Here is an 18571-nt window from a genome sequence, read left to right as displayed (position 1 = left end):
TATTCATCCATAAAATGCAAGCAATTCAAAGACATGACTTTAATGAGTGAGTTCTGAAGTTTTCTTAGGAATAAAAGGAATTCTGGAGTTCCCATTGTAGTCCAGGGGATTAAGAATCTGACTAGTAACCATGAGGATGTGGTTTTGATCCCTGGCCTCTCTCAGTGGGTTAAGGATCCAGCATTGCCGTGAGCTGTAACGGACATCACAGATGTAGCTCGGACCTGACATTGCTGTCACTGTGGAAAAAAAAAAAAAGAAAGAAAGAAAGAAAGAATAAAAGGAATTCAAAGCCAAAAACAGTGCATGTCTTTCTTCTGAACATGCATGTAAACTAGTTAAGTGTGCAGTGTCACCCTGAGTACTTCTCTAGAATATGGATCTTTAAGATCATTTCCCTGGATTTTCAGTCGAAAGATAGTGAATTTAGGACTCTTTTTGGCACATAAAACTTTGGTTCATGAAAATTACCTCCTGGGAATCTTTCAAGTGGTAGGTCTAGTCCAGAACTCTAAGATTGCTTGGCTGTGTATTTAATAATCTGTGTCTCCTTGGACAGAAGTCTGCTTGGCTTAGAAACCTTGCAAAAGGTTTTCTCCTGTTGATGAGCATTGCCTTGAGCTGCAGTATAGGTTGCAGACGTGGCTTGGATCCCACATTGTTGTAGCTGTTGCGTAGGCTGGTGGCTATAGCTCCAATTCGACCCCTAGCCTGGGAACTTCCAAATGATGCAGGTGTGGCCCTGAAAAAGGGGGGGAAAAAGATGAGATGTCATTTTCACATAGGTTGTTGCAGTAATGCCCCATTTAAATGTGCTGCAGATCTGCAAGGTGATGGTCTCTGAGTTTATGTCCAGCACTAACAATTACGTCTTCTCCATCCAGAGCACCCATCGGTTTTCCTCGTAAGCCTTTTGCAGGTGTTCTACTGTGGCCTGACATGGGCTAGAAAGTTTCTTGGTAATGGGGAGAATAGCCCTATTTGGAGGGCTTTAGGGAATGATGGTTACGCACTCAAGAGATGTTGCCTTTGCCCTGAAAGCAGCTGTGTGTTTTTCAGTGTCTCATCATTGGAGCTGGCCCCTGTGGTCTCCGCACAGCCATCGATTTATCTTTACTGGGAGCTAAGGTGGTTGTTATTGAGAAACGAGATGCCTTCTCACGCAACAATGTCTTGCATCTCTGGCCATTCACCATACACGATCTACGAGGTTTGGGTGCCAAGAAGTTCTATGGCAAGTTCTGTGCTGGAGCCATCGACCACATCAGTAAGTAAAACTAGTTCTCCTATAGGATCCTACCTCTACCCTGTACCCACATTTCAGGAGAAAGAGACAGGCAGATTAACTGAGGAATTCCTACTCAAAAGCCCAGTGTGTTCTGATATTATTAATATCTATTGTATAGAAAACACACTCTGCTTGGAGTCAGAACACCTACACTGCAATGGTTCTTTAACCTACGATTCTTAACTACCAGTGTGTCTCCTGCACAGTGAGTTTAGCTTAAGGAATTCTGACTTAACATCTTAAGCTAAATCTTACTGAACATTTGCAGTGGGTGGAGAAGCATTGGGGCCAGGCTAGGAAGCAGACCCCCAGTATGGGCTTTGACCCTCTGCTGATTCTCAGTCCAGTGGGAGAAGCACAAGGTGTAGTGGCTCTCTGTAATATGCAAGCAATGCTCCAGGGACAGTCCTGGGGAACCCACAGATCCAAAAGAAGCAGGGCCCTGGTCTGGTTGTGAATGGCAAGTGGATAATAGGATTCTGCTGGTTAGGGGGTTCTCCTGAGGTCTGCAGCCAGATGGCTCTTGCTGTATTCCTTCCCCTCCAAGCTCAGTGTGGGCCTGTGCCTGAGGAGATGGAAGTTGATACAGACAGTGCTTTTGTTCTCCTGTCCATTAAGTGGCCAGTCTGAAAAATGGTTCAGTATAGACCATGTCTACTTTATGAAGTTAGTCTTGTTTATTGGAATCGTTAATGATCCTTAGTGATTCCAGGGAAGACTTATCAAGGAACTTTTGTTCTGAGCTCCTCCAGATGTGTCCTGCAAATATATTCAACTACTGAACCTTTTGCCCTTAGAAACAGTTGTGCCAGTTTATCAAACAATGGCCAACAGACACCACATTCCACTAGTAGAGGAAGCACGCTATCCATCCGTTGCGCTGTAATGTATAAAGCATCATAGTACTCAGTTGTCTGCAAGTATAAAATGTGTGCTAGCAGAGGGTTAATGAGTCTTTGGGACTTGGGATTGTGACTCAGAGGGTGGTAGGTAGGGGAGATAATAGAAGAGGATTACTGGGTATTCTAGCAGATGAGTCACAGACTGCAGGTAAATTGGTATTAAGAGAGGACCAAGGGTTTTAAAATAGAAAACTTGGAGTTCCCACCATGGGGCACTGGGTTAAGAATCTGACTGCAATGGCTTAGGTAGCTGAGGAAGTACGAGTTCGGTTCCTGGCCCAGCACTGTGGGTTAAAGGATCCCTTGTTGCCACAGCTGTGGTGTAGGTTGCAGCTGCAGCTCAGATTCAGTCCCTGGCCTGGGAACTTCCATATGCTGCAGTTGCAGCCATACATTAAAAAAAGAAAAAGAAAACTACCAAGGACCTACTGTATAGTACAGTGAGGTCTACTCAGTGTTCTGTAGAATCCTCTATGGGGAGAAAAGGATGGGTATATGTATATGTATAACTGATTCATTTTGCTGTATACCTTAAATTAATACAACGTTGTAAACCAACTATGCTCCAATAAAATTTATAATAATAATAGTAATAAAAGAGAGGCCCAAGAGTCATTAATTCAGTGAAGCTGTTTGCCTTTTGTGTGCCAGAGTTTGTCTTGGAGCAGAGAAGGTCCCACATCAGGGACCAGACTCTGATCTCAGTTTTGCTGGGGCTGCTGCCATGTCTGGCACCTGGAAGCTACTCATTGGACATTGAACAAGTAAATCAGTCTCACTATGATTATGAGCAAGATTTTCAATCATTTTGAGCTGTAATTTCTGCCACTGTAGACCAGGGGTGGGAAGGGGTTGGGAAGACATTAAGGCTGGACTCAGGCTCCCCCCTCAGCATATAAGAATGTGTGAGCTCAGTGAGGTAGTAGATGAGAGAGGTGCCTTGGAGATTCAGGCAGCAGTGTGGCCGGAGTCAGGGAGGCATCTTCTGCATCCCGGGGTAAATACCATGTCCTGCAAGGATTATAGATTCTGCTAGGTCACTGTGCTGAGTCAGGGAAGATGGGAAGGAGCCTCCTGGGGCCATAGTCTGCTGTCTCGAGCTTTTGTCTGTTTCAAACACCTAACCCAAGACGGGGGGCATGGCACTGCATGTCTCCCTAGAGCATTGCTTATGTGGAATTGTATTTGCCCTTGGAAAAGGAAGACACCGTGGAGTATGGCTTGGAGAAGCCTCCTGCTGTAGGCAGCTTTGAGCATCTGGATAAACTGCTCGGTGGACAGGCGGGAGGGAGCCCAAGCAGTGGTGCTGACAGGTCCTCTCTCCAGGGAGCCCTCACTCGTGTGACCTTGTTCACCCAGGTATCCGTCAGCTTCAACTGATACTGTTGAAAGTAGCCTTGATCCTAGGCATTGAAATCCATGTCAACGTGGAATTCCAAGGACTTGTGCAGCCTCCTGAGGACCAAGAAAATGAACGTGAGTTGACAAATGAGGGAGGGACAAAAGGACCTTGACAGCTGAAAAAAGATCAAGGGAGAAGGGCGTAGGGGTCTCCAGGTGGTTTTCAGAGCTGGTTAAAGGGGCTTCTCCGTTTGTAGTGGGACTTTAGACTTGATGGGAGGCCTCTGCCACAGTAGTAGAAGTTAGAGGATTTGTTACTGGATTTGTCACAAGAAGTTGCATGGTGGGACATGTTCTTTTGTGAGCCTTCTTCAAGGCTTCTTTCTTTGGTTTGTACTCCGTGCTCTTACACCTGGTGTGGTTTTGGCTTGGAGTTTTGTGTGGGCTGTGCACTGGGGTATTGAGAGATGTCTAAGATAAATGAATTTGGTCTCAGTGATGACCTTCACTTTGACTTTGGTCCACAGGGATAGGTTGGCGGGCACTGGTGCACCCCAAAACCCACCCTGTATCAGAATATGAATTTGAGGTGATCATTGGAGGAGACGGCCGCAGGAACACCTTGGAAGGTATCGGGCAATGCTCCTTTCTCCTTTGCCCAGCTCACAGCAGGGGGAGGGTCATCCTCTCCCAGCCCTGGGCGAGAGCTTGTGTCTTTAGAATCCACACTCCTCAGAATCCTTTTCTGCACTGCTTGTCTGGTTGAATGGCAGGCCTGGCCTTGCCCTACCAGCTCCAGGTCACCAGGAGACCAGCTACTCATGAGCGGCTGGCTCTGCAGGGTTAAGCCTAAGTTATTAAAGTAGTGGCATTCCTGTTCATTCAACAGAACCGCTAGTCCTGAGTACCATTCTGGTCTGTCAGATTTCTAGGCTACTGTGGGCAACTTTGATGTCTTTCCTGGATTCTTACATTCTTTGGGAGGTAAACACCTTGTTTTCGGATAGAGGAGAGCGGCCCTAAAGTTTTCCCATTGGTTCCCATCCCCCACATGCCCTGCTCTGTTCACCAGCACCCCTCCTGTTTGACATGATCTTCCTTCTTCTCTAGCCAGCGCTTTCCACCTCTGAAAGTATCTTTCTTCCCCTTCAGGATTTCGTCGGAAAGAGTTTCGGGGCAAGCTGGCCATTGCCATTACAGCAAATTTTATTAACCGAAATACAACTGCAGAAGCCAAAGTGGAAGAGATCAGTGGTGTGGCTTTTATATTCAACCAAAAATTTTTCCAGGAACTGAGGGAGGCCACAGGTTGGGCTCTTTCTCCTGGCGGTTTGGTAGGGTGGGTGGTGGATGATGCTGCTGCCATGTTGTTTACCCTTCAGCTCTTTCTTCACTCCGTTCTTTGTTCTGAGCATAATGCTTCCAGATCTCTGTTCCCTGCTCTGGTGTCCTATGTCCTCGTCACAGAGCCTGGCTGTTCCTGCCTCCACCAACTCTCCTCCAACCATGCCCCAGGCATGGCTCTGCCTGGTGGTGCCTGACAGTACGCTGTTGGCTGGGAGCTCGGGCTTATTAAGAACCTGACTTTAGGTGTGGAGTGTGTCGTCTTTTTCCTGAGTTTGTTTGGTTTTGAAAGAAAGCACATGCTAGAAAGAAATGACATTCTTTTTTTTTTTTTTTTTTTTTTTTGCTTTTTAGGACCACACCCAAAGCATATGGAAGTTCCCAGGCTAGGGGTTTAATTGGAGCTACAGCTTCTGGCCTACACTACAGCTCACAGCAATGCCAGATCCCTAACCCACTGAGCAAGGCCAGGGGTCAAACCCGCATCCTCATGGATACTACTAGTCAGATTTGTTTCCACTGCGCCGCAATGGGAACTCTCAGAAATGAGATTCTTGTAGGATGGCTTGTGAATGTAGACATTTTGGTGCAACCAAATGTGTGGCAAATTCTAGTTATCTGTTTTCTAGAATGTGATTTCTTCCTCCTGCATCTATTTTTTAGATTAGTTGAATTAAAAAGCCAGTAGTACACTCTCTACTTTCAGATGTCCAGTTGTTGGTCCTGCTCTTGAGAGTCTAGGAGGTTGATTTCCCTGTTGCCTTGATGACTATCAAAGAGGCTTAACCTGAGAACTGACTCAGACCCTCATACTAGAGGTTTATTTGTTTATTCATTTATTTATTGAATGTTAAAATCGATTTATTTATTTATTTTGTCTTTTCTAGGGCCACACCAGCAGCATATGGAGGTTCCCAGGCTAGGGGTCTAATCAGAGCTGTAGCCACAGCCTCTGCCAGAGCCACAGCAATGTGGGATCCAAGCCACATCTGCGACCTACACCACAGCTCACGGCAATGCTGGATCCTTAACCCACTGAGCGAGGCCAGGAATCAAACCCACAGCCTCATGGTTCCTAGTCGGATTTGTTAACCACTGAGCCACAACGGGAACCTCCCAGACGTCTTTTTTATTTTCCCTCTCCCTGCCTGGAGTTCCTTAACCCAGGTCTCTGTGAGCGATGCAGTCTTTCTGGCTTCCCACCCCTACCTTCATCTCAGCAAACCCGTATGTGCATGTTTGTTTTCTGCTGCAGGGATTGATTTGGAGAACATTGTCTACTACAAAGATGATACTCACTATTTTGTTATGACAGCCAAGAAGCAGAGTTTACTGGACAAAGGGGTGATACTGCATGTGAGTGGTAGATTTCTCTTTAACCACTTTTTCTGTTGTACTGGGTCATGTGATTACCAAGAGAAAGAATTTTGTTGTCTGATAAGTTTATCCTGCCTGAGAATGAAAAGGAGTGCCTAACTTATCTCCTGAGACCATGCATTTTGCACTTCTCTGATGTTTTTTAGATTAATTTTTAAAAATCTTTTATTGTGGAAATTTTCAAGTGTGAACAAAAGTGGAGAGACTTGTGTAATGAACCTCCATGTGCCTGTTATCCAGATTTAACTGTCCTCAGCACGTGGCCAGCACTGTCTCAGCAGTGCCCCAGACTACTCCCTACTCCCGCCATTGGGTTTTCCCAAGCAAATCTCAGATAGCATTTCATGCAGAAATATTCAGTTTAATTGTAGGTGATTTGGTTTGTGGTTATGGTGAATTCTCTGTGTGATTGATTATTAGTTGGTTAATAGGCCATCTTTTGGGGTGGGTGATAAGAGGAAAGGGAGTTTGACCAAGAAGCAATAATGGTGTTTATGGGTGCCTGAGAACAGTTCTGGTTTTACTACAGATATGGTTACAGAGGTCCCTGGAATGCCGCCTGCATCAGGCTATATTTAGACCTCTTCATGGCCTAGCAATGAAGGCTCTTGTTCACCCTTAATCAGGTCCAGGAAGGCCTTTTTTCCAGATGAGTAATTGTATGACATTCCCTGAGATGATGATCTGAATGTGGAATCAGAGAACCACAGGCAGAAGAGAATTTCTTTGGTCTTACTTGGTCTTGGTCTGGATATAAGAATGACTATCCCTATGATCTGTGAATAGAAGAGGCACCAGATATGCTGATTCCGGCCTGTGCTGTTCCCAGCACAGACTCACAGCTGAATTTCAGGGTGTCCTTTGTCTTTGCAGGGTGATGATGAGTCAGGTCACTTTGTCTGGGTTACACTGCTGCCTTGTCTGCAGGCAAGGAGCTGGGAGACTGGGGAGCTTTGCCCATAGCCAGTCTCCTTACTCCTGGACCTCATGTCTATTTCTCAGCCCTATGGTCCTTCATGCGTATAAGGAGAACAGGGCAAAGCAGCGTGTATGGCCCATTCTGCCCACAGCACAAGCAAGATATATTTGGTTGGATGCTTTGTCGGTAAGAAATAGCCAGTGAACTTGTCGGTATGTCTTGGGACTAAGCTAAGACTTAAATCCACCATCTTAGAACCAGTTGGCATCATGTAGGAACAATCTAGAGTGCCAAATTACTGGTTTACTTTTCCTTTTTGTTTCTTAAGTGGGCAGGTGTCATGCCTTCTGTGTGTGCCACTAAATCCTAAACCCATGGTGGCCACCTCCTCAGTGTTGAACAGCAGTTTGCAGGACCAACTTGAGTATTTGTATTTGGCTTTTACATCTTGCAGTGACAGCTGAAAGTGCTGGCAGGGACACTTGGAAAGCTTAGGTCCCACTCGAGGAGAAGGACTTGGCTCACTGTGCCGGGAACCTCCAAAACGGAAAAGGAATTTTCTCGGTCCTTTCTGTGGAAAGCACTTTTGCTCTCATCATTGCTTTTCTTTGTTGGTGGGTTACTCTGGAGCCTCAGAATCTTCTGTGTTATTTGGAGAACCTCTGTTCCATTTTCAGTGTATTTCTTCCCAGCCCCTGGACCCTATTGCCCCCCCCACCCACCTCCTTGGCACTGAGACCTTCAGCGCCTCCCTTTGGGTTTGATGAGTTACCAAGGACACGTGGGTCTAGTTGCTGCTCAGAAGATGGTGGTTGCTGGTAGCAACACTGTGAAATACTTTTCAGTTTACAAAACTCCATCATGTAAACCATTTTATTTGGTATTCAGGACGACTCCGTGGGGTGGATTGGACTGGATTGAAGGAGTGATTTGTTCCAAGTAAATAGAAAAGCTGGGACCCTTTCTCTAGGCAAAAACCTGTGTTCTTTTAGAAATAGCCCCACCCCTTTTAATTTGCATAGAAGACCTTTGGAGTATGAAGTAGCTTTAGGGGAAGGGGAGGCTTGTGGGGCTAGGTCACATCTGACATGTGCACTGTGGCCATGGCTGGTAGGTTCCTCCATCCCTGCCTCGGCATTTTTATCGAGGCTCTTCTCTCTCTGGAGACAGGACTATGCCGACACGGAGCTCCTGCTATCCCGGGAGAATGTAGACCAAGAGGCGCTGCTCAACTACGCCAGGGAGGCGGCGGACTTCTCCACCCAGCAGCAGCTGCCATCCCTGGACTTTGCCATCAACCACTATGGGCAGCCTGACGTGGCCATGTTCGACTTCACGTGCATGTACGCCTCGGAGAACGCCGCTCTGGTGCGGGAGCACAACGGACACCAGCTCTTAGTGGCTCTGGTTGGGGATAGCCTCCTGGAGGTGAGTGTGGAGAATTAAAGACAACATGGTTTATTTTAGAGGCAGCGGTGATAATTAGGAACAAACCTAGGATTCTGGGCTGTGGAGCGAGCGACTGCAATCCTAGTGTAGCGTCAGGTCCCCAGGAAGCTCAGGAGGATTCCAGGCCACAGTTAATCCAGATTCTTTAAGTGTGGTGGGAGTTCCACAGGTTTTGTGACTTGCCAGTTTGTGAAGGAGAGAATCTGAACAGCTGCCAAAATCTACTCCCAATAGCAAACTCTTTTATCTTCTCTTTTTTTTTATCTTTTTAGGGCCGCACCTGCAGCATATGGAAGTTCGCAGGCTAGGGGTCAAATTGGAACCGCAGCTGCAGGAACTCAGGATCCAAGCTGCATCTGCAACCTATGTCATAGCTCATGGCAGTGCTGGATTCCCCGACCTACTAAGTTAGGCCAGGAATCAGACCCACATCCTCATGGATACTAGTCAGAGTCATTTCTGCTGAGCCTCGATGGGAACTCCCAGCAAAGTTTTTCTTTGCACCTTAGTTTGGTTTCCCTCTTTTCAAAGGTAATTCATGTTAATTCTTTTTATCTGTCTCCTTCAAAGCCTTTTTGGCCAATGGGAACAGGAATAGCCCGGGGCTTTCTAGCTGCTATGGACTCAGCCTGGATGGTGCGGAGTTGGTCTCTGGGAACGAGCCCCTTGGAGGTCCTGGCAGAAAGGTAACAGGGGTGGGGTGGGGGAGTGTCACTCCAGGATGGAAGGAGAGTGGGAGTGGTTTGCTCTTCAGCAGAATTCAGGTTTTTCCTTTTTGGTCTCTTCCTTTCTTAATTAAAGATGTTTTCAGGAGTTCCCGTCGTGGCGCAGTGGTTAACGAATCCGACTAGGAACCATGAGGTTATGGGTTCGATCCCTGCCCTTGCTCAGTGGGTTAAGGAGCTGTGGTGTAGGTTGCAGACGCGGCTCGGATCCTGCGTTGCTGTGGCTCTGGCGTAGGCTGGTGGCTACAGCTCCGATTCAGCCCCTAGCCTGGGAACCTCCATATGCCGCAGGAGCGGCCCAAGAAATAGCAACAACAACAAAAGACCAAAAAAAAAAAAAAAAAAAAAAAAAGATGTTTTCATATTTAAGAGAGGAAGGCAAGATAGTTATTCATGAAATCATAGAAACTTAAAGATGATTTCATCTAAGTGATGTTATCCTTTTCCAAATCAAATTTGTTATTGATGAATGGTTTCTAAATCTCTGTATAACATTGAAGGATGCCAGCCGATTCCTTTGTGACAGTTACATGAACATATACATAAAAATAGTGTATTAAATCCTCCTGTCCTTAGAGTAGAAAGACTTATACTAATGAAATCAGTGTGGTGACAAAAGATGTACTAACATTAGAGAAGAAATTAAAAGTGACTTTGAGGGAGTTCCCTGGTGGTGCCACAGGTTAAGGATTTGGCATTGTCACTGATGTGGTTCAGGTTCAGTCCCTGGCCTGGAAACTTCTGCAAGCTGTGGGAGTGGGCCTAAAAAACAAAAGTGCCTTTGAGATGCTCCACATCATTAATTAGTAGAGAAATGCAAATCAAAACCACAGTAGGCACCACCTCAAACCAGTCAGAATGGCCTTCTTAAACAAGTCTACAAATAACAAACACTGGAGAGGGTGTGAAGAAAAGGGAATCCTCCTACACTGTTGGTGGGAATGTAAATTGGTACAACCACTATGGAAAACAGCATGGAGGTCCCTCACTTAACTAAATATAGAACTACTGTATGATCCAACGGTCCCACTCCTGGACGAAACTCATCCAAAAAGATACATGCACCCCTGTGTTCATAGCAGCACTACTTACAATAGCCAAGACAGGGAAACAAATGTCTATCAAAAATGAAAGGGCTAAGAATATGTGCTATCTGTATACAGTGAAATACTACTCAGTCATAAAAAAGAACAAAGTAATGCCATTTGCAGCAACAGGGATGCAACTAGAAATTCTTATACTAAAGGAATTAAGTCAGAAGTAGACAAATGCTATATGATATCACATATATGAAATCTAAAATATGCCATATATGAACATACCTATGAAACAGATTCACGGACAAGAAGAACAGACTTATGGTTGACAAGAGTGGGAGTGTGGGGAAGGATAGAGAGGGAGGTTGGGGTTAGCAGGTCAGGTGCAAACTGTTTAGAGTGGATACACAGCAAGGTCCTGCTGTATAGCACAGGGAACTATATTCAGTATCCTGTGATACACCAAAATGGGAGAGACTGTTTTTTTAAAAGAATGTTAACTTTGAATTCAAAAGAAAACACCGAACTGCTCTTAAATTTATTTCGGAACCTCCCAAATGTCAGATATTTTGAAGTAGATGAGGTAAGACCTAGGATTTGCTTGCTGATAAAGAACAAATGCCTGGGGAGTTCCCATCGTGGCTCAATGGTTAACGAATCCGACTAGGAACCATGAGGTTGCGGGTTCGATCCCTGGCTTTGCTCAGTGGGTTGAGGATCTGGCATTGCCGTGAGCTGTGGTTGCAGACGCGGCTCAGATCCCACGTTACTGTGGCTCTGGCGCAGGCTGGCGGCTACAGCTCCGATTGGACCCCTAGCCTGGGAACCTCCATATGCTGCAGAAGCGGCCCTAGAAATGTCAAAAAAAACAAACAAAAAAAACAAACAAAAAAAGGAGAACAGGAGTTCCCGTCGTGGCGCAGTGGTTAACGAATCCGACTAGGAACCATGAGGTTGCGGGTTCGGTCCCTGCCCTTGCTCAGTGGGTTAACGATCCGGCGTTGCCGTGAGCTGTGGTGTAGGTTGCAGACACGGCTCGGATCCCGCGTTGCTGTGGCTCTGGCGTAGGCCGGTGGCTACAGCTCCGATTCAACCCCTAGCCTGGGAACCTCCACATGCTGCGGAAGCGGCCCAAGAAATAGCAACAACAACAACCACAACCAAAAAGACAAAAAAAAAAAAAAAAAAAAGGAGAACAAATGCCTTAACCAAAACTAGAGAATAAGGATTTGCTGGATGAAATTAGTAGTTGATATCATTTTGAGTCTGTTACCTAAGGTACCCTTGAATAGCTTTGGTGGCAAGTTCTGTTTTTATCAGTGATTTTCTTAAAAGTCAAATATTGGCATAATTGAAAAACAAAACAAAGCAAAACTGTCAGGCTTTGATCCCTGCCCATGGCAGTGTGCATGCCCTTCTCATTGGCCCTTAATAGTCTAGTGCCTGTGGAATCATTGAGGTGATGGGAATGTAAAGCCAGGGCTGAGGTAGGATTGGGAGAAACTGATCCAGGAGAAGGACTGGTCTTGCCCTGCAGATAATTTGGGAGGCTATCAAAAAGTAGAGGTATCATTAGAGGACAGGGAGGTGTTTCTGGTGCCGTCACTGCTCTGAGCGTGGTGATGTGCTGTTGCAGGGAAAGCATCTATAGGTTGCTGCCTCAGACCACCCCGGAGAATGTGAGCAAGAACTTTAGCCAGTACAGCATAGACCCTGTCACAAGATACCCCAACGTCAACGTCAACTTCCTCCGGCCAAGCCAGGTAAGAGTCTTGTGGTCAGTCTTATACACCCAGGTCCATCGTCAGGACTGAGCAGACCCTGACATGCGGCCAGTGTCTCTACCGCAAGCGCACACAGCACTCCTTCATCGTCTGAATCACTGTCTTCCTGAGTTGGCTGAGCAGCCAGGGCAGAGGGTGGTCTAGTTGCCAGAAAGCCAGAGGGGGGAGTTCCCGTCATGGTGCAGTGGTTAACGAATCTGACTAGGAACCATGAGGTTGCGGGTTCGATCCCTGCCCTTGCTCAGTGGGTTAACGATCCGGCGTTGCCGTGAGCTCTGGTGTAGGTTGCAGATGCAGCTCGGATCCTGCGTTGCTGTGGCTCTGGCATAGGTTGGCAGCTACAGCTCCGATTCGACCCCTAGCCTGGGAACCTCCATATGCCGTGAGAGCAGCACAAGAAGTGGCAAAAAGACAAAAAAAAAAAAAAAAAAAGAAAGCCAGATGGGACAGACTCCGTCCTAGTCTCCTGATTGCTGTTGCCCTCGGAGGGGAGCAACCCTTGTTGACCAGTCAAGATGTGCCAGTCCTTTACTTGCGCTGAACTCGAGTTTCTTCATCTGTCAAAGGGAGCGAGTCATCCCTGCTGCCCACCGGGCCACTGTGAGGACAAACCAGACTGTTCACTTGAAAGGACTTTGAACAATAAGACCCTCTCTGCAAGTAAAAGATACTGGTTTCTGTTACCACTGAGTTGTTTCTCAGATTGCGGAAAGCCTTATTACTGCATTGAGAGTAACATTACTAGTCCCCAAGAGCCCAAAAAGTTTTAGAAAGCAGCCCATTCAACATATTTGCGTGTGTTCTGGTGTAATTTTTTATTTACTTTCCCCCCACATTTACATTTCGTTCTCTGTGTTAGTGGGCAGTCGGTTCACAAGGTATCTGTGAAACCTGCTTTTACTGGGCAGCAGTAATGGCCCAACAGAGACTGGGTGAGGCCCCAGGACTGCATGTCTGACCCCGAGCACAGGTTCTTGTAGTTCAAATGCCTTTGCACGCAGCCCTCTGGTGCCCCAGGAAGGAGTTAAGGTTGGCATTCTAACTTGAACTACACTGTGCCCAACCTGCCAGCCCAGCCTTTCATCTCATTCTGCTCTTAAATAGGAATTTGTTACTTGGTGTTTGATTTCCCCTCTTTATGACTTGTACACTTTCTGCCAGGTACGCCATTTGTATGATACTGGAGAATCAAAAGATATTCATCTGGAGATGGAGAATCTAGTGAATTCCCGGACAACTCCGAAGCTAGCTCGCAATGGTGAGTCCTGGTGATGGCCTTTCAGCTGTTGAGAGCACTCTCTGTGATTCATTGAGCTGCCAGGGTGCCCCAGTCCTGGGTCAGGCAGTGGTTCTCAACCACAGGTGATTTTGCCCCCAGGAGCCATTTCAGTAGCGTCTGGAGACACTTTTATTGTCAGGCTGGAGGTGGTGCTATGTTGTACAGGTTGGTCCCACAATGAAGGATTACGTGCCAGAACTTTCAGTAGTGTTGAGGGCGGGAAACCCGGTCTGAGGTGTCAGGAGAAGTAAAGGTTCCTTGAGGTGAGGTGGGGTGGGCAGTGCTTGCGAGGAAGGCTTCACAGAAGAAGTAGTGGCGCTTCAACTGAGCACCAGGATATTGCCAGACGCAGTGATAAAGGAGAGGCTGTGCTGTGCTTTGTGTGCAGTGAAGGGCCCCTGAAGAGTTCTCTCAGAGGAGAGTGACCCAGTCAGCTTGTCACTTGGGACAGAGGAAGGCACTTGGGGGTTGGGAGACTCGTTAGAAAATAGTCGCAGTGGTCAAGCTAACCAGTTTGGTGTTGATGTTGGGATGAGAGGGGAGAGGGAGTGGCCAGCATCAGCTTTGCTGGCTGTGATGCATTTGGCTTAACAGGACACTTAGCGTCTCTGAACTTGGTTCCTATATCTGTGAAACAGGGTAACCATGCCCACCTCACTTGGTGGCACACTGAGTGTTTATTTCAGAATGGTCACCAGTGGACAGTCAGAACTGGCAGCCGAGGGTCTGTATCTAGGAGCCAGGGTCAGCAGGCATTGGCAGAGTCTGAACAAGGAAGCAGTGGTAAGAAATTTGAGTTCCGTTGCGGTCATTTTGAACTTGACCTACTAATGGGATATCAAGACGAGTGTGGACACCAGCAGGCAGCTGGAAACATTTTCTTCTTCCTCCCCTGGAGTGTCATTTCCTTGAAAGCAGAGTGTATCTTTGTTCACTGTTAATTCTAGAGCCTGGAATATTGAAGTTACTCAATACATATTGGATCAATGGATACAGACTTGGAAAACATCTGAATGAAGTTAATTTCTGAAGCCGGGAGATTTACAATGGTGACACCAGCAGTGGTTCTCTATGTTGTTATAGAATGCATTTTCCCTAAGAGATGAAAATGAAATGTGTTTTTATGATATGCAGTTTTAACTTATGTTCACAAATTTACTGAATGACTTAATACAAGGTTAAAGACTTTTAGCTATCTAAGGTAAGGAACAGGCTTTCTTGGACACAAATTGGAGTTCACAGATTCATTTTAATGCCCCATATCAGAGCTCTTCTGACAAAATTAAGAAAAATGGATTTTGGAGTTCCCATTGTGGCTCAGCAGTTACAAACCTGACGTATCCATGAGGATGTGGGTTTGATCCCTGGCCTTGTTTAGTGGGTTAAGGCATTAGCATAGGCTGTGGTGTAGGTTGAAGACATGGCTTGTATCTGATGTTGCTGTGGCTATGATGTAGGCCGGCAGCTGTAGCTCTAACTTGACCCCCTAGCCTGGGAACGTTCACATGCTGCAAGTTGGAACCTAAAAAGCAAAAAAAAAAAGAAAAACAGATATTTATAAAGGCTTTTTATGTTCTAGAAGACACATCAGTGCCTGAAAGACATCTAAGTGTACGTGTTCATATATGTTGAATTTTTTGAGTTGTGCTCTTTTGTCATACTAAGTGCCAAGCCAGGCTAGGGGATTGTTCTGGTCTGGGGTTCTTGCCTTGCCTGTATGATCCTGCATAGTTTCCTCACTTAGACAATTGCTCAGAACTTTGGAAAGCGTAAGGGCAGGTGTGTCAGGTGCTGTAGGTAGCATAGAACCTTTCTCTGCTGATCCTCCCAATGATACTTTGAAGGGAAGTTGTTCTTCTGTCAGCTGCCAAGCAACTCTCCATAGGGTAACCGCCTGAGGGTGGCAGCTCAGCAGGTGGCGCCCTTCTGCCCAAGTCAGTGTGCAGCTTCCACATGAGCAGGCCCAGATACCAGTTGTCATTCTTCATTCTGTTAGGGGCAGGACATTGACCTCAGAGTCCGGATAAAGTGGTAGTTTCTTTTCTCCCTATAATTTCACCACCAAGATACCAGTTAAATGGCTTCTTACTTTTGAAAACCAGTGATGACTGTTTTGTCCCTGCCTTCAGTGATTTTTCAGTCTGGTCATGTGTACAACCGAGTGGAGTTTGTATCAAAGCCACCAGGTGACCACACTTCCAATAATAACATTGTTGTTGTTTTAGAGTCTGTGGCTCGTTCAAGCAAACTGCTAGGTTGGTGCCAAAGGCAGACAGATGGCTATGCCGGGGTGAACGTGACAGACCTCACCATGTCCTGGAAAAGCGGCCTGGCCCTGTGTGCTATTATCCACAGATACCGCCCTGATCTGATGTGAGTCAGACTTTGTGCTTCCCCTGTGTTGTCTGAAGACCTCTGAGTACCCTACCAATTCTCTACCTTTTCCTGGAACAAGATACATAGTAAGATGCTTTCTCTAGAAGTCAGTGACTAATTTTAATTATATTTAAAGCTGTGTCTTTCAGGCATGATGTAGCTCAACCCACGAATGATTAGTTGAGATTTTTACAGCGTTCCGAAGGTCAAAAACTGGTTATAACACCCATCTGAGCCTGTTAACGTCCCACAAAGGAAAACTGTTCATCGGCCCCAGGCTGAGCACTGTGTCCAGCCTGCTTTGTCCAGAGCTGCTGCTCATTCAAAAAGCCCGGCTGGAGCACATGCTGAAGGAAGTGGGTCAGGTTGCTGCAAGCAAAGCCTTCCTCCATCCACTTCCAGGGGGGTTGTTGGCACTGGCTCTTTGTTAGGACCGCACTCTTTGTGGGCAGCTCTGTCAAGGCCACAACTTAGGCTGCCCTACCCTTGTGTCCAGTAACTTGTCCTCTTTGGGCTGTTCTGTACTCACCTCAGTGCAGATGTGTGCAGGACAACCCAGGTCAACTTGGTGACCAGTGCACCCAGATTTCCCCTGAGGTGTTCATTTCCATGGAAGCCAAACAAGAAGATTCAGAAACAAAAGCAGGGCATGTGGAATTATTTTGGCCGCCTGTCCTTTGATTATTACATTCACTTATGGGCTCAATTTTTGCGTTTGTATTGTTGTAATGATCACTTAAGGAATTCTAGAAGATTCCTGTTTATATTAGGTTAGAAGTTAATGAGGCAAGAGTGAGTAAAAAGTCTTGCCTGGTGTTGAGGAACGGGGATTTCTGATTTACTTGGATAAGGGTAAGTCCCTTAGCTCATGCAGAGATTGGTAAAAAGTAAGTGGAAGTTGGGCGTGTTTGCCCCCTGCAAGAGGGTGAAGGGGGCGGAGTTTGAGACAGACTGTGGTAAATGGCACAGAAGTGCCTAGAAGAAGGCCCAGGTGAGTCAGTCCTGTTCCAGAGGGAGGGCGGACAAAGAGGGTGGAGGGAGCTAGCGGGTGAGGTGAGGCACAGTCCTGTCCGAAAGACCCAAGGCAGCCTGAGGGCCCGGGGATTTCCTCATTACAGCACACAAAGCCACAAGTAGCTATTTTGGCCCCATTTAGGCTGCAATAACTTCATTCAGGATGAGCCCTCCGTAGTTTAATAGGCTTCATATACAGAGTAAAGGCATTTCTAAAATGAAAAACTGTTACAGAATCATTAGGTTAACACAAAATAAGACCCATCCGGTTAATCTGAAACCGCCTAAAGAAGAATGCTACTAGTCTTTACTTGATTAACTAGCAAGAAGCCTGAAACCCAGAGGGGAATGTTTGTTATCTGCATACTTGGGAGAATTTAGGAAATTTAGCAATGGAAAAATCTTTTGAGGGAGGTTTTGGAATTTCCCTCTGAGCAGAGCGCTGAGTCAGGTTCACCAGAGCTGACTTAGTACTTCAACAGCTTGTCAGCCCCAGAAGACACAGGCGGTGATCATTCCAGGACTTTAGGAGCAGTCTGATCCAAATAGGACTTTTGTCATAATTGAACATGAGTTTAATACATGCAGATTACACACAGGGTGCAAGAGAGAATACCCGACAAAAACAGCCCCTGTTCTTAGCTTACGTTTTAGTAAGAAATTTGTTATTGGAAAAATGAGGGTAATTTTCCAACTTTTCCCTTCTTTCATGGGTAGATCTTTAATCTTTTCTTCTCCTCGAGGGTGATTTGCATTTCTTTAGTTAAAAGAAGGAGAATAAGAAGTGAGAGAGGTTTGCTCTCAGATTTCACGAGGCCCTGCACCCTGAATTTTATCTGAAAGACCCAGAAATGAGGCTGACTCCTTGATACGGTGTTTTCTGGTCTGGGGACAAGCAGCCCATCTTGATATGTTTTCCTCATGCTGTTTCTCAGAGATTTTGATTCTTTGGATGAGCAAAATGTGGAGAAGAATAACCAGCTGGCCTTTGATATTGCTGAGAAGGAACTGGGCATTTCTCCCATCATGACAGGCAAAGAGATGGCCTCGGTGGGGGAGCCGGACAAGCTGTCCATGGTGATGTACCTGACCCAGTTCTACGAGATGTTCAGGGACTCGCTCCCCTCCCGAGGTAAGACTGTGGGCCGTCCTCCCCACCGCCCCCCTGCCTCTCCTGCCCCCCACCACTCCCTGGCATCTGCACTGTCCTCGGCTCCTGCCTCTGACCCAGGTCTTGCTAACCAGACCTGTAGATGTGGAGGCAACAAGCCCCTGTCCCCGCCTCCACCCTCACAGCCCTTCTCAGAACCAGCCTTTGGAAAAGGTGCTTAAACTGTGGCCTGACTTCCTCACTGCCCAACCTTGGGAACCCTTTGCAGCCCAGCCTCTATTTTCCTGCTCTGCCAACGCTGCTCTCCGTGGTTGTGAAGAATCACCAAATGCACATCCTTCCCTCCGTTCTTACCTCTCAGGCACTTGGCTGTTCTGCATCATTCAGCACTTGAAATGCCCTTTCTCTTAGAATTCTCTATTCTTGGCCTCTGTGATCCTGGACTACCCTCATTCTCTTTTTCCTATAACTGTTCCTTCTCTGGCTCCTCTTTCTTCTCCTGCCTTTTAGTGTTTCCAAAAATCTTTCCTTGGGCCTCAGTCTGTCAGGAAACAGACTGAGGAAGTAGCATGATACTTGAGTGTTGACCATGGTACCCAACCTGGATTTACACCCCATCACTCCA

General features: G+C 46.5%; 1 protein-coding gene across 19 annotated transcripts in view; it reads left to right on the top strand.

Moving 5' to 3' along the window:
• MICAL3 (microtubule associated monooxygenase, calponin and LIM domain containing 3) overlaps window positions 1-18571 on the top strand; it is a 245086-nt gene that overhangs the window by 148672 nt on the left and 77843 nt on the right. For 17 of the 19 annotated variants that reach the window (XR_002344151.1, XR_002344152.1, XM_021092508.1 and 14 more), the window contains 11 exons: window positions 1060-1267; window positions 3550-3666; window positions 4059-4160; window positions 4684-4839; window positions 6131-6231; window positions 8342-8599; window positions 9191-9306; window positions 12019-12145; window positions 13328-13424; window positions 15671-15818; window positions 17771-17967. Coding sequence is in view for 16 of the 19 variants with exons in the window: in XM_021092508.1 (XP_020948167.1) it covers window positions 1060-1267; window positions 3550-3666; window positions 4059-4160; window positions 4684-4839; window positions 6131-6231; window positions 8342-8599; window positions 9191-9306; window positions 12019-12145; window positions 13328-13424; window positions 15671-15818; window positions 17771-17967 (1627 nt within the window). In the remaining 3 variants the exon portion in view is untranslated. The remainder of the gene's footprint in view (window positions 1-1059; window positions 1268-3549; window positions 3667-4058; window positions 4161-4683; window positions 4840-6130; window positions 6232-8341; window positions 8600-9190; window positions 9307-12018; window positions 12146-13327; window positions 13425-15670; window positions 15819-17770; window positions 17968-18571) is intronic. The other 2 variants (XR_002344153.1, XM_021092522.1) reach the window with 1 other exon arrangement.

Source organism: Sus scrofa, chromosome 5 (assembly GCF_000003025.6).
Source record: "Sus scrofa isolate TJ Tabasco breed Duroc chromosome 5, Sscrofa11.1, whole genome shotgun sequence".
Classification (NCBI taxonomy): domain Eukaryota; kingdom Metazoa; phylum Chordata; class Mammalia; order Artiodactyla; family Suidae; genus Sus; species Sus scrofa.
Note: the sequence above shows the minus strand (reverse complement) of the source record. Positions and strands in the feature narration are given on the sequence as shown.